Raw genomic sequence first — 15,233 nt, 5'->3', positions numbered from 1 at the left:
CAGCTATGCATCCCTCCTCTCCAGGAGGTTAAGGTAAAGGGAAACTTCTTCACTCATTTCAGGAGCCTTTGTGCTTGGTGCTGTGAAATTAAAATTTCTGCCTGAAATCAGGCGGGCTTGTGACCTGTAATAGCCACACTTGACGGACCTGAAGGTTTATATCTGAAATATTTAGTTACCCCAAGATTTAGTATCCTTCTTGGATAAAAAGTATTGAAATGAAAACAAGTTAAAACTAGTTACAAAATATTAATAATTTATGGAAATTACACTATGATATTAAGACTAATAATTTAATAAAACTAAAACATATCACTAACAAGCATCTGCAGTAACAGTGGTAATTATAATTATTCTATGCTGCTTTTAAAATTGTCATGTAAATTATATATTTTAAATTAATCTTATGAAAGAAAGATGCTAAGATTTTGCCAGGCAAAGTTTAACACCGAGAGATATGCAAGATATAGGAAATAAAGAGATTCTATATTCCTTTCAGGAGAAAAATAAGAGCTCATATTTTTAGTTGCAGCAATTGTCACATCCAGTTTCCCACTGGCTAGGGCAACTAGTCAAGATGGGAACCCTTTTGATTAGCATAAGATTTTTTTTTATGAAGGCTTCAAAGGATTTTATTTCATCAGAAAGACCCTTTCATCCCAAAGTTCATTTTGTCACTGATTCTTTCTTCACTATAAGAAAGGGCTTTAGAACTTTAGGTTCTCAAAATTCTATGTGGAATCTAATCAGTGAAGAGAATTTATAGTCTACTTGGTGAAAGGTGTAAAATAAATGGTCATGTCTAGGATTGTTACCTCTTTATATAGCCAAATATTGTATTAAGCTAGCTAATTTATTTATTAAATAGGTACTGCCTACAATAGGTATACATACAGAATGGTTTTTTTAAAAGCCAACCTCTCTACATTCAACATGTCATTAATTGAAGCCTTTTCACGTTTGCATCAGGGTATGATAATAGCTATAATTTACTCTTCTGCTTGTAATTGGAAAGGATATATAGCAGTGCAGATTATTCTACTGATAGGTTTAGCATATAATAAATTTTCTGAATTAACTTGCAGAGGGATTACTGATGTAAAAAAAGACGTACTCATTTTATAAAGACATGCACATTATTGTGTGCATGTATATGGCAATCTTAAATTTTACTGATTCATTGTCAGGCTGCCAAAATTGATGATGATTAACCCTGATGAATTAATGGAAAGTCTACTCCAGATTCTGAATATACATTATTGTATAATAAGATAAATCTGCCATTTGTTTATGGAAAATGTCTGTCAAATAAATTGATCTAAAATAGTAAGATAAGAACATAAGAACCCCCATACTGGGTCAGACCAAAGGTCCGTCTAGCCCAGTATCCTGTCTGCAGACAGTGGCCAATACCAGATGCCCCAAAGGGAGGGAGCCCAACATAATCACATAATCCTCATGTGATCACTCTCCTGTCACCCATTTACAGACAAATAGAGGCTAGGGGCACCATTCCTACCCATCCTGGTTAATAGCCATTGATGGACCTAACCTCCATGAATCTATCTAGCTCTTTTTTTGAACCCTATTAAAGTCCTAGTCTTTACTACATCCTTTGGCAAGGAGTTCCACAGGTTGACTGTGCTCTGAGTGAAGAAAAACTTTCTTTTATTTGTTTTAAACCTGCTGCCTATTGATTTTATTTGGTGACCCCTAGTTCTTATATTGTGGGAATAAGTAAATAACTTTACCTTATTCACTTTTTCCACACCAGTCATGATTTCATATCATATCCCCCCTTAAACTTCACTTTTCTAAGCTGAAAAGTCCAAGTCCTTTTAATCTCTCTTCATAAGGGACCCGTTCCAAACCCATTATAATTTTTGTTGCCCTTTTCTGAACCTTTTCCAATGCCAGTATATCTTTTTTTTGAGATGAGGTGACCACATCTATACTCAGTATTCAAGAAGTGAGCATATCATGGTTTTATATAGAGACAATAAGGTATTTTCTGTCTTCTTCTCTATCCCTTTTTTTACTGATTCCTAACATTCTCTTTGCTTTTTTGACTGCCACTGCACACTGAGTGGATGTTTTCAGAGAACTATCCACAATGACTCCAAAATCTCTCTTGAGTAGTTGTAGCTAAATTAGTCCCCATCATTGGGATTATTTTTTCCAATATGCATTACTTTACATTTATCAACATTAAATTTAATTTGCCATTTTGTTGCCCAATCACTTGCATTTTCATATATTGGTCTAAGGATAGAAAGCTATTAAATAAGTTATATACAACAAGTATACAAGATCTTTGTTTTATACAGGGTTTAACAGAGATTGGGGAAAAAAAATCTAGATTTAATCCATTAATAACAGGGATATATATCAAATTCATTAGATCTCATACATTCCTACCATTTATAAGAGATTTTTTTGCATTGTACTGTTAGGTTTTAAAAGCTTTGAATTATCTTGCCAATGATTCTAGCAATTTTTATATTTATTGTATTGTCCTAACACCTATAAACAGGGATCGCCGAACCACGGCGAGCCCTGCTCGCCATCCGCGCTGTCCCGTGATCTGCACATGCGCAGATCGCCTGAACCCAGCTCTTCCAGGTTGCAATCTACTTGCCACGAGCGAGTAGATTGCATTATTTGTCGAGCCCTGCCTATAAACCATATTATTACAATGTAAACATCTGTAAAGTGTAAATATTTGCATATCTGATTGTAGCTGAAAGGTTTTGTGGTCAAGGAAATAAATGAGGCTCCCTTCCTTGTAGGGATGTTGCCTCACTAATGTACATTAATTACCTTCATGCATTAGGGAACAAGTAGTCCGAAAGTGTTGTTTTGATCACATTTCAGCCTCCTGAAATACCAAACATTCTGTTGCCAGGGCTTGAAAATGTATTGGCTTTTAACCCAAGAAACTGACTAATACTGTCTTGCCTGGCAATTTGATACATTAGTCACTGGACTGTGCCTAAACTGTACTTGTGACTAGTACCCCATTTGCTTTTGTGCTTTAGCTAGAGAAGTGAAGGCTCAGAACCTACACCTTGAAACACGCATGCATACTCTCTCTACCTAGAATCTGCTGGTGACAATGTGGAGGTTGGGCATGGTACAATCTTCTTTTTTTTTCCCCTTCCGTGGCACTATCTGTTATGAAGAGGGGAATGTAGTGAAAACCCCATTTCCCTGACACTTGCCTAAGATAAAGCAGCTAAGAAAGGCAGTGCTTCAGATTTTTCCAGTCATCACTTGCCAAAGCCAGTATGAAAGATAGCAAAAGCCCTTTTGCTCCTTTACAGCAAGGTTCTGCCATTGGGCCCCTTTATCTTTAGTGTACTCTTCTGGCTAGTGAATATCTAGTAAGTTTCTCAAGGTCTTGTTGAATACCTCTGTATGGAATGAGGATTATTACTGAATTAAGCTTTATAGAAGATGTTCACAGGTACTAATTCAGTATAATTCAGTGTCTTTGCAGTACTTTGTGGCCATATTCTGGTTTTATGAAAAATCTTTGAATGCACACAGTGTGACCTGGGTTGGATGATACCTTCATTCCTGTCTCCAGAAGTTTCAGTGAGTTTGCAGCTGATCTGTATTTGTGCTGAGAGGACATTGGCTGGTATCACAGAGTTACTACATATCACTGATTGAACTTGACAGGTTTTTGCTCAAGAGTGAAACAGAATTAAGCCAGCATGATGACCTCCCACCTTTTTGAAAGGCTAGTCCTTTTACAGCAAAGTTGAATTTATTGGCAGAGCATTTTGAAACTGCATCTGCTTAGCCATCTCCACACTTAGTCTTTGATAAAGAATTGCCAAATTAGTACCATGTCCTTCACAAATGCAAAATACTATTTCTCTTTGTTGACTTTTATAAAGAAATCTTTATCTCTTATATGTTAAACTTAACTCTTCATGTGAAATTCATGACTTTTGGCTGAGAAATAAAATGGCTTAACACTTTTTCTTATTTCCTACTAGATATGAGTAGTTGTATTATATACTTTAAGATCATCATCGAATGAAGTGGGTTTTACCCACGAAAGCTCATGATATTGTATAGTTTTGTTAGTCTGTAAGGTGCCACAGGACTATTCATTGTTTTTTAAGACTAAGATTCTTTTTTTTTTTAATTCTGCGTTTGTACAGCACCTAGCACAATTCCTGGTCTGTAACTAGGTCTCCTATGTGATATGGTAATATAAATAATACTAAATGCTGTCATTTTTTTTCTCCAGGTCTCCTTCAGGATTCTGATCATCCTTATAGTAGATTTGAGAACGAATGAAAACAGACAGTTGCTGAGCCTCATCATCAAACGCTAAGATTTCAGGATAAATGAGCACTTTTATTTTGCTTTTCAGTGGTCTTTTTTTTTTTTTTAAGTTTTCAGACAGTAAAATTAAGTGCACAGTTATTTACTAAAATATGTATTTTTAAAATCTGGCATATTTACCTTTTAGAACTAACATTTTTATGAATACTTTGGTTTTTGAAATGTTTGCCAATTGGGCTCTCATTAACTGTGAAATGTCACCATTCCTCTTTTATTAAGGTTTTTTTTTTTTGGAATCTGATTTAAATTGTTAGCTTCCTAATCATGTATTTGAACCTATTATCTTAGCTCACCTATCTCTCTCAAAAAATAAAATTTAATTCCTCTGTTCGCATGTTCCTGAATAAAGATTTTCTTTCTAAATCTGTTGTATGCAAATGGGGGCAAGAGTAAAGGATGTGTCTGATACTAATGTGGTCTTGGTGTTACAATGAATAATAATTAGTGTACAAATTCTTTAATATAAAACTAATATGTAAAGTTTTTAAATATGCAAAATAGGATTTTTGAGTAGCATAGTCTGATGTAGAAATGTTAGTTTATTACCAGGATATGTCCTTGATTTGAAATGCATGCAAAATCTGAATATGTATAGAAAGTTTGAGAGGTAATATTAGGCTGTTTAAAATACTTTTTTCCCTGAACAGTTTCTAAATTAAAAATACTGTATAATGCCAAAATAGCATCCATTTAACAGGCATAATTTCATAATTTTCACCATTGAGCATTTTTGTGGGAAATTTTCATAATGCATTGAGCTCTGTCATTTTCCTGGGTTGGTGTGGATTTTCATTTTGTTTCTCTTCATACATAAGTGCTTTCAGTGAGCATCTTAAATAACTTGCTGACATGATGCAGCATGCAAAGGTTCATTATTTTTTCCTCTTTCATATTTAATGTGAATTTCCAATTCTACATAGTTGGAATTTACTGTATCTACCTTCTGCAGAATACATTTACAGCACTGAAGGCCTTTTCTATGTTTTAATCAACCCTGCTAGAGGAGAACTCTAAACATCTTGAATTCAGCTATCCGTTGTTTTTGTTCCTAGAGAGGTCTTCTGAGATTTAAAAAAATATCTTAAGGAAATGATCAAATTCAAGGTTTGGTTAGGAAAAAGGAATTCAATTTTGCTTTTTCTGGTCCTCTGATTTAAAAGAAAATCTAACACGATGTGCATACAGTATAAAGCGGATATAGCTTTAGTATGGTCAGGTGAATTGTTATTCTGTGCTGTATCAAATTGCTTGCATACACTCTCGCTAGTAATTAGATTGTCACTCCTCTCACACTAGCTTCTGTTTTCATTCCTTGGTTTTCCTTTTGAGAATATTTTTCCTCATATTAGATATTTTATAAAAATGAGCAACTACCAGTTTTTTAATCCCTGGTATAATTGAAGACATTATGTAATTCTGGAGTGGTATGTCTTTTATTTGCTTGGAACTCATGAAACTAGGCACAATGGAGTGAGCACTGCTTTTTCAGCTGTCTACTGTTCTCAAGTCCAACATACTATTCATATGTCTGAAGAATAATCTCATGTGCTAAGAGTGAGTTGCTAGTGTGGAAATAAAGCATGGTGATGGTTTTCCCAAGAGATGCCTTCTGTAAAGATGATGGAGGTCTGCCTGCCAACTCTCAGCCCAAATAGTGACATTTGTGACTTAATAGAAAGCATTTTTTACACCTGCTACGATGTGTGAAAAGCTGTCATGACCTCTAACAAAAGGGGGAAAGCTGTCAGTCTGACTTAAGGAATTTGTATTGGGTGAAGAAGCAAAATATTTTGAGCATATGGGAATAATATTTTTTGCTAACATGGTTTTAAATATAGAGTAGAATAGCTCTGTTATCTTTCCATTTAAACACTGGTTTTGTAGGTCTTTTGCCAGTATTACAGGCATTAAGAAAATACTGGAATCTGTATAATCAATTTCTTAGCATATATTGTATATGCACCTTTTTCAGTGTGAAACAGTAAATGAAGCATAAAGATATGTAAAGTGTTAACATTTGAGACTGAAGATTTAGCAAGATATAATCCTGTTTCCATTGAAATCAAAGGTAAACTTCTGCTGTCTTCAGTAAGAACAGTATTAGACTGTGGTATCTCAAAAACCTAATACAAAAAGAGCTTTTCAAAATACTTCCCTATTACTGTTTTGGGAAAGACTCTGTTATACAAAACAACTCAGTATTTTAGCAGTGTGTGCGCTATTTTTTATTTCGGTGTTCTATATTATATGAAAAATGCTGGTTTTATCTTTAGACTGAAGGTTGACAGTCCTTGAATTTTAATTTCACTCCAAGTAATTGAGTGAAATAGCATTAGACAGATGTAATGTAACATCTTTCTTTGTCAGTGCTCAGGTGTGCGCTAGTCTGCTTTGTTCATTTTCAATAATGAGATTCCCTTCCCCCACATTCTGTGGACAAAGCAAACACAATGAAGGTAGCGTAAATAAACAAATTGAAAGGGAACAGAGTAACCACGCCTATGTCTGATAAACTGAGTTTACATTGTTGATGATTTTTACTACAGATTTGCACAATCTCTCTTTTCCCTTACTTCAACAGATACTGTCAAAATTAGGACGAAAGCTAGAGAGGTACTATTTAGTTTTATAAAAAACTAAAAAAAACTCATTTCTTTTAAAAATGCCTTGCAGCATTAAACTTCTAAAATAACCAGAATTAGAAATAATGGAGACTGAGCTAATTTAATTTCCTAAGAAAAATTAATGAACAGCCTAAATATAGAAAAGTAAAATAAACAGTTTTTAATTATATTTTAACACAGTTCTTATTAATTTATTGAATCATACTACCAGATTCTTTTAAAATTTACCCTCACAATAAGGTGAGGAAGGGGTACAGTTATTTACATACTATGTGCTGCTCTTTAAAAGTTAAAGACTGGGGGGTGACTGACCTCTAAAAGTTTAAATGATCAAACTGCAGTGCACATGTGTGTCTTCGCATATCTGAATGTTATGTGGTTGCATCTCCATGCTTGTTTTAAGCCTGCACAGTAGCTCTCTTGCACCAGTGATATCTGCACTCCGTTTTCATCCATTACTCTTTCAGCAGCTCTCCCACAAACTTTCAGTCCCTCCAGCAAACTGTCTGAATCCTTGACTTCTTACTCCAGCTTAACACTGAGGCTTTCCTCTTCACAGAGCAACTGCTCTACGGAGTCAAATGGGGTAGCATATATTGCATGTGTGTATGCTCCCATTATAACAAAATGCACTTAAGCGTTAAGCCGCCATCACCTTGCATTTTAGACACAGATCAATAGCACCAAATTAACCTTCCTAGATGAGGGAGTAGTGGGTGAGAGAGTGACTATAGCCTTCCTTTTCAGCGACTATTCTGAATGATTGGGTTTATTTCACCTCACTCCTTGTTATACAGCTGCTGTTGTAACTATCTGGCACTTGGTCATAAACCAAAGTGTTGTGTTGAATTACAATGTTCAGCAGAATTGTCTGTCTTCCATCTGGTCTTGTAGATAATTATACTAAATAGTGGTAGACTAAGAAATAAAAATTATAATGGTAGTATATATTTCCAGCAAAACAGGCAAAGCTTTGAGGGAAAATACTATCAGAAATAATAAATGCGATTCATTGCTCTTAACTTTTTTTCCACTGTTAGTCTGCTTTCTGTCACTCCCATGGAATATTGTCAGTCTTAGAAAACAGAAAAGACAAACATGATGGGGAAACAAAGCTTGTGTGTAATAGCAATAAGGAATATGTTGAAAGAAAACAAATGTGAAAAGCGACCCGTATTTCTATAAGCAAAGTTTGTTTGAATTGCTTGGTTGGATAAAATGTTCAAGAACAGCTTACTTGAACTAGCTGTTTTGCTTCTTAAAATATGTAAGCTTTTCTGAAATGGACATCAGGGGCTGGGAATCTTTAGTATAATTTAACTTGAGATATATGAAAATCTAAGTCTTTAGAGTACTATTTCAGTAGAAGTGCTTGTCTCCTTCACAGGGACTTTCATAGCACACAATAAAACTAATAAAGCAAGAGAACACGAGACTAGCAGAAGCAAAATGTAATCATAAAACCATACTATCAATCCCTTCACCTAGCTGTCAGCTCCTTTCCACATCACCTTCCCTAAATGCCTGCAGAAGAAATAAAAGATGGATTGTGCAGCTTGCCCTAAAAGTTGTGATCCTAGCTGGGGAGGAGGCAAGAGAAATAGTTCCTCCATGAATATGTTGTCATGCCTCTGCCTGCATATTTAAAGAAAAGGACTGCACCTGTTTCAAAATTGGCTGGGGTTTGGATGGGGAGAGGGAAGGAAGAGCTTCAGGGAACTATCTCCCAAATCAGAGCTTTAAACATTTAAAAACCTCACCTTAAATTCCATGTAATTGAAACTAAAAGTCTGAAATAAGATTTTGCATTAGCCAGTTACTTTCCTGTGCAGCCTCTGTGGAGAAGGAACCATGCTGATTTGAAAATGTCATAATGAGATGCAGTCACAGGGTAAGTGTTAAAACAAAACTTCACCCTGGGACAAAAAGCACTTATGCTGCTGGGTACACAGAGACAGACTTGGAATTCTGGATAGAAGTTCCACCCAGACTGCCTGTACAGAAATACGTGAGTACTCAGTTTTTGTAAGAGGGAACAGGATCTCAGCAGTTTGGAGAGCTAAACTCTAGTTCTGAGAAGAAGCATTGCCAGCCAGGCTCTTCTAAGATTAGGTTGTCCTTAATGGAGTAAGGTTACTGAATGCTAAGATCTTGTTGGTTTACTTGACTTAAATGAAAGTTTAATAGATTTTCAAACCCAGACATTGGCAGTATAGCCAATCCATAGGTTTTGAAGAGATCTGCAGGGCCTTTAAAGAAAAGCAGACACGATTACCTGATATTTAGAGTGAAGTGCTCTGAGAGGAAGAGTAGAGGGTTAAAAAGACTGAGTCACTCAGATAATGATGTTGACTACATTGTGTGTGTCCTTGAAGGGGCAAGTTATGAAACCATCTCTTTAAACTGTTGTGGCTGTGTCTAGACTGGCAAGTTTTTCCGCAAAAGCACCTGCTTTTGCGGAAAAACTTGCCAGCTGTCTACACTGGCCACTTGAATTTCCACAAAAACACTGACGATCTCATGTAAGAAATCAGTGCTTCTTGCGGAAATACTATGCTGCTCCCATTTGGGCAAAAGTCCTTTTGTGCAAAAGGGCCAGTGTAGACAGCTCAGATTTGTTTTGCGCAAAAAAGCCCCGATTGCAAAAATGGCAGTCAGGGCTTTTTTGCACAAAAGCGCGTCTAGATTGGCACGGACGCTTTTCCACAAAAAGTGCTTTTGCGGAGAAGCGTCCGTGCCAATCTAGACGCTCTTTTCCGCAAATGCTTTTAACGGAAAACTTTTCCGTTAAGCATTTGCAGAAAATTATGCCAGTCTAGACATAGCCTTGTGCAGTTTGGACAAGATGTGATTAGCATCCTCTTCTCCCACCCAGAAACAGTACAGCACATTACTGCAATATCCACCACAAAGCAAGACAATAGAAATCATCTAACAGCTGACTCTTCTCCCCTCCCACCCACCTCATTGGTTGTTCTTTTCTTCTTCTCCTTGAACCATTGAATCCTGCTTTTACATTCTGGCTACGTCTACATTGGCAAGATTTTACGCAAATACTTTTAACGCAAGAGTTTTTGCGTTAAAGTATTTGTGGAAGAGAGCGTCTAAATTGGCATGTGCTTTTGCGCAAAAGCATCTGTGCCAGTGTAGACACTCTCTTGCGCAAGAAATCTCCGATGGCCATTTTAACCATAGGGTTTTCTTGCACAAGAAATTCATGTTGCCTGTCTACACTGACAGGGAGCAGCCACAGGGCTCTCAGAATGGCCCCCCTGCCCCGGGGTAGCAAGAGCCGCACACCAGCCTGGTCACCTGGAGAAATCGTTACCCTGCTTGAATTGTGGGGTGAGGAGTCACTGCTCCAGGAACCTCGGGCAAAGAGGTACAGTGCCATGTCCCTGAAAGAGTAAGGCCCCCAGTCCAGACCATGGAACAGGTCCGGGCAAAGGTGAAGGAGCTCTATCAGGAATATGTGATGGTGATGGAGTGGAGGGAATACTCGGGCAGGACCCAACACCAGCCCCTACTATAAGGAGCTCCACCACATCCGTGGGTTGAGGGAACCCTCTTCCCCCTCCATCATGGTCTGGAGAATGATCTCCATAAATGATCTGGAGAAAGGGGTAAGCAGTGAGGTGGTAAAGTTTGCAGATGATACAAAACTGTTCAGGATAGTCAAGACAGAAGCAGACTGTGAGGGACTCCAAGAAGATCTCACCAAACGGAGTGATGGGGCAACAAAATGGCAAATGAAATTTAATGTGGATAAGTGTAAAGTAATGCACATCGGGAAAAATAAACCCAACTATAGGTACAGTATGATAGGGGCGAATTTGGCTATGACAAAGACATCTCGGAGTTATTGTGGATAGTTCTCTGAAAATTTCCATACCGTGTGCAGCAGCGGTCAAAAAGGCAAATAGGATGCTAGGAATTATTAAGAAAGGGATAGAAAATAAGACATAGAATATCTTACTGCCCCTGTATAAAACTATGGTACACCCACATCTTGAACACCGTGTACAGATGAGATCTCCTTACCTCAAAAAAGATATTTTGGTCTTGGAAAGGGTTCAGAAAAGGGCAACTACAATGATTAGGGGTTTGGAACAGGTCCCATATGAGGAGAGGCTAAAGCGACTAGGACTCTTCAGTTTAGAAAAGAGGAGACTGAGGGGGGGATATGATAGAGATATATAAAATCATGAGTGGTGTGAAGAGGGCGGATAAAGAAAAGTTATTTATTAGTTCCCATAATAGAAGAACTAGAGGACACCAAATGAAATTAATGGGTAGCAGGTTTAAAACTAATAAAAGAACATTCTTCTTCACCCAGCGTGTAGTCAACCTGTGGAACTCCTTGCCAGAGGAGGCTGTGAAGGCTAGGACTATAACAGTTTAAAGAGAAGCTAGATAATTTCATGGAGGTTAGGTCCATAAAAGGCTATTAACCAGAGGATAGAAATGGTGTCCCTGGCCTCTGTCAGTCAGAGGCTGGAGAGGGATGGCAGGAGACAAATCGCTTGATCATTGTCTTCGGTCCACCCTCTCTGGGGCACCTGGTGCTGGCCACTGTCAGCAGACAGGCTACTGGGCTAGATGGAACTTTGGTCTGACCCAGTACGGCTGTTCTTATGTTCTTATGTGGTCAACTCCGGCCTAGAGCAGCCAGTAGTCCAGTGCCAGGACACTGTCCCCGACCCGGAGGAGACAGAGGGTCAGGTCGGGCCCACAGTGGAGGATGATGATGACTAGGACAGCAAGACCATCTCCTTGTCCCTGGAGCCAGTCCCTGCCAGCCTGGACATCTCCCAGGCCTCTGAGGAGGCTTGGGAGGGATCTTCAGGTACGTGCACGCTCGCTCGCGCGCGCACGCATCCATACCCACACACACAGTGGGGGAGGTGGGCGCATGGTGGGCTGGAGGGCACAGTGTCATGCAGGCTGCTACACCAGCACATGCTGCTGCAGTCTGAGCATGTGCAATCACGTGCAGCAGAAAGGTGTGGGAACATGGCCACAGCAGCCAGCCCCTCCACATGCCCAGGAGCTTGCTGCCAGCCTCATGTGTGGCCACACTAGTTCCGCCCCCAGGGGGACGGGAGGGTGCACACAGCTGCAAGCAGGCTAGCCACAAGGCCCCAGCATGACACCACACACATCCTGGAGTGCTGCACACAGCACACGGGCATGCCTGCACGTTTGAGGGAGCAGCTGTTCTCACACACTCACCAGAGCGAGCTGCAGCTGTGTGTGCACCCCCAGAGAGAGGCAGGCTGCACACGGCTCCTCTGCTGCTCATCAGGGGGTCCTACTCTGACCACACACTTCCTTTGCCTGCCTGGCCACGGTGTGTGTGCGGGGGGAGGGAGGGACAGCACGGTCCTCTGGCCACCTGTGAGACAGGGCATGCTGTGCAGGTCACACATGTCCTTGCACCCGGGACATCCCCCTCCTGCGGGCCACGGACTGATGCGGTCTCTGCTCCCACAGGAGGGCACAGCCACAGGGAATGTGTGTGCAGGGAGGACTGACCTCTTGTATCTTCTCCACAGCCAGACCAGCAGGGACAGAGGGCCATGCCATGCCACCGGAGCCACCTGCCAGAGTCCAGGGGAGCCTCAGATGAGCCAGGCTGGGGAGAAGCCGATGCACCAGCACATTGGGATGATGCACGACATCCATGCCACCCTGTCGCGCTCGCTGAACGCTGACCTTGAGTGGTGGCAGCAGGTCTGGAGTGATCTCATGGCGGGCTCTGTTCAGGCGGGCATTAAAAATGTCCTTGCTTGGATCCAGCTGGCCGGTGTAGGGGTGCATTAGCCAGGGCATGAGTGGGTAGGCCATGTCCTACACCAGAAACTCCTGGCGGGGGAAAAAGGTGCCTGCCTCCAGCTGGGCACACAGGCTGGAGTTCCTGAAAACGCGAGCATCATGAGCCCTGCCCGACCACCCCATGTAATGTTCGTGAAGTGGCCCCATGGTCCATCAAGGCCTGCAGGACTACAGAGGAGTATCAGTATCCCTTTCAGTTGACAAACTGGGCTGCTCAATATTCCCGGACCTGGATGGGGATATGAGTGCAGTTGGTTGTTCCCGCACAGTTGGGGAATCCCAGGACAGCAAAGCCGCCCATGGTGGCCTCTAGGTCATGAAGCCGGATGACTCTGCACAGCAGCAGGGAGCTGATGGCTTGGACGACCTGCAGAAGGAGAGACAGAAACATAGAAAACAGAGATTGAGAGAGGGGTTGTGTGCTCCCAGTGGGATGTGGCCAGTCCCACCCTGAAGGAGCCCTCCACTGTGAACCTGTGACTGCCCCTCCCCCCAACCAGGCCAGTGTGTGGGTGAGAAGGCACCAGGCCCTGGGGCCAGGGCTTTTCCCCCACCCCCAGTCCACTGTGTACAGTCCCCAGCCCCCCTGTCCTGAGGGTCCCCCTTATGCAACACCTCCCCTCCTCCCATGCAGGGGCTGCATCTCCTTACCTGCATCAGGATGGCCCCAACAGTGGACCTCCTCACCCCAAACTGGTGTGTCACTAGTGTGTTTCCACAGCGCGATAGTGACCCGCTTCTGGAGTGGGATGGCGGGCCGCAGGTGGGTGTCACATCATTGGAGGGCAGGGGCAAGCCAGGCATAGAGATCCTGGAAGGTGGCCTTTCTCATGCAGAAGTTCTGCACCCATTGCCGATTGCCCCACCGCTCCATGACCAGCCGGTCCCACTGGTCTGAGCTTGTCTCCAGCCATCAGAATCTTCTGGGTATGGTGGGCTGGGGCAGCCGGAGCGGAGCACCTGCAGCCAGACAGGCGGATCAAGAAGATCTCGGGGTCCACCTCCAGCTGGATGAGGACCCCTGCTTGAAGCAGACACTGTGGGGAGTGCAGCATAGCCCTGGGGATCCCTCGCATGCCCGGGGGCAGCTCCGGCTCCATAGCACAGGGCAGAGTAGTGAAACGCTGTGTTGTCCCCAAAAAAGCAAAGGGCAAACACAGCAGGCACTGCTGAAGCTTAGCTTTGCCAAAGAGGCTAGCAAGCAGGCAGCAGAAACAGAGAAACAGCTATCCAGGAGGGTCCCTTTAAGCACGTGTCCCTGGAGGGCTCCGGCAACAGCACTCAAGAGCAACTGATGACCTCTAGCCCCGCTAGAACCAGTTCCGGGTGGCTTTATATGTGGGAGAGCATCCAATAGTGTGGATGCTCTCTTGCACAAAAGCGATGCGTTTTGAGGTGTGGACACATTTTTGTCCAAAAAGTTTGTGCACAGAAACTCTTGTGAAAAAGCCTTCTTCCCCAAAAACCCTGCAATGTAGATGAAGCCTTATATGTGTAGGCAAAGCTTTAGTTCATTTTGAAAGCCTGTGGTTAAGGAAGCCTGCTCACTTTTCATTTCTTGTCATTTTCACCTTGGACTTAGCAGACCTTGTGCACTATCTCCAGCAAGTTGCAAAGCCATGTTCTGCCAAAGCTGGAAACTGTCACAGGGCTACAACCAGTTAACATGAGCTAGTCACAGGGAGAAGGGGGTGACTAAGAGGACTAAGCAGCGTTAAAAAGACTTCCTCCTGGAGGCTGAGAAATTAACTGAGAGTTAAAGGAAATGTCATCCAAACCATAGATGTCTCAGGGCAGGGTGGTGTGGGTATGAGTGGGGTCTATAGGAAGTTGATATGCAGAAGTGAATGAATGTGTATAGTCTGGTTATTGGTTTCGAGCTGTTTTTCTGTGAAGCGTTTTTGTTCCAACAAATAATTTTAAAAGCCTGTCTGGTCACCGCATACCACTGCTGTTCCTCTGGCAGAGTAAGGGCAGGATGGAGTTGCAAGGTCAGGACACATGTCAGGCCTGGTGATAGTTGACAAACTTGCTTCCAGCCAGAACCTGGTGTGAAAGTGGAACCACCGGATGATTCTATCCTGGGAGACAGCTGACTATTAGAAGACTGGGAGGGGAAGCTCTCAAAAAAGAAAGGGAGAGGTCACAGTTGCAGTTAGCCCAAGAATTGTGGCAACATCTCTGTGAAGATGTACATTCACTAAGGGCTATCAGACTTTTCCTAACATTGTTTGCTGTACTTCCAGCTAATAGGCAACCTCTTATCTGAATGGGATGAAAAGGCAAACCAAGAATTTTTCTGTCCCTACGCTCCCCTCCCCACCCCCCCAGTGATTGACTTTGTCCGCTTTCTGTATCTTACTTTATTGTGTTAAAACATACACAGATTCAATGCTTACTTGGTTCTCAAAG

The 15,233-nt window shown here is 41.7% G+C and overlaps 1 protein-coding gene across 2 annotated transcripts in view; it reads left to right on the top strand.

Moving 5' to 3' along the window:
- Window positions 1-4,696, top strand: part of LOC102445284 (pituitary tumor-transforming gene 1 protein-interacting protein-like) — a 37,649-nt gene extending 32,953 nt beyond the window's left edge. For both annotated transcript variants that reach the window (XM_075922399.2, XM_075922398.2), the window contains exon 7: window positions 4,265-4,696. In XM_075922399.2, coding sequence (XP_075778514.2) covers window positions 4,265-4,314 — 50 coding nt within the window. In that variant the 3' untranslated portion in view covers window positions 4,315-4,696. The remainder of the gene's footprint in view (window positions 1-4,264) is intronic.
- The last annotated feature ends 10,537 nt before the right edge of the window (window positions 4,697-15,233 follow it).

Source organism: Pelodiscus sinensis, chromosome 2, assembly GCF_052426305.1.
Source record: "Pelodiscus sinensis isolate ZL-2025 chromosome 2, ASM5242630v1, whole genome shotgun sequence".
In the NCBI taxonomy this organism is placed as follows: Eukaryota; Metazoa; Chordata; order Testudines; family Trionychidae; genus Pelodiscus; species Pelodiscus sinensis.
Note: the sequence above shows the minus strand (reverse complement) of the source record. Positions and strands in the feature narration are given on the sequence as shown.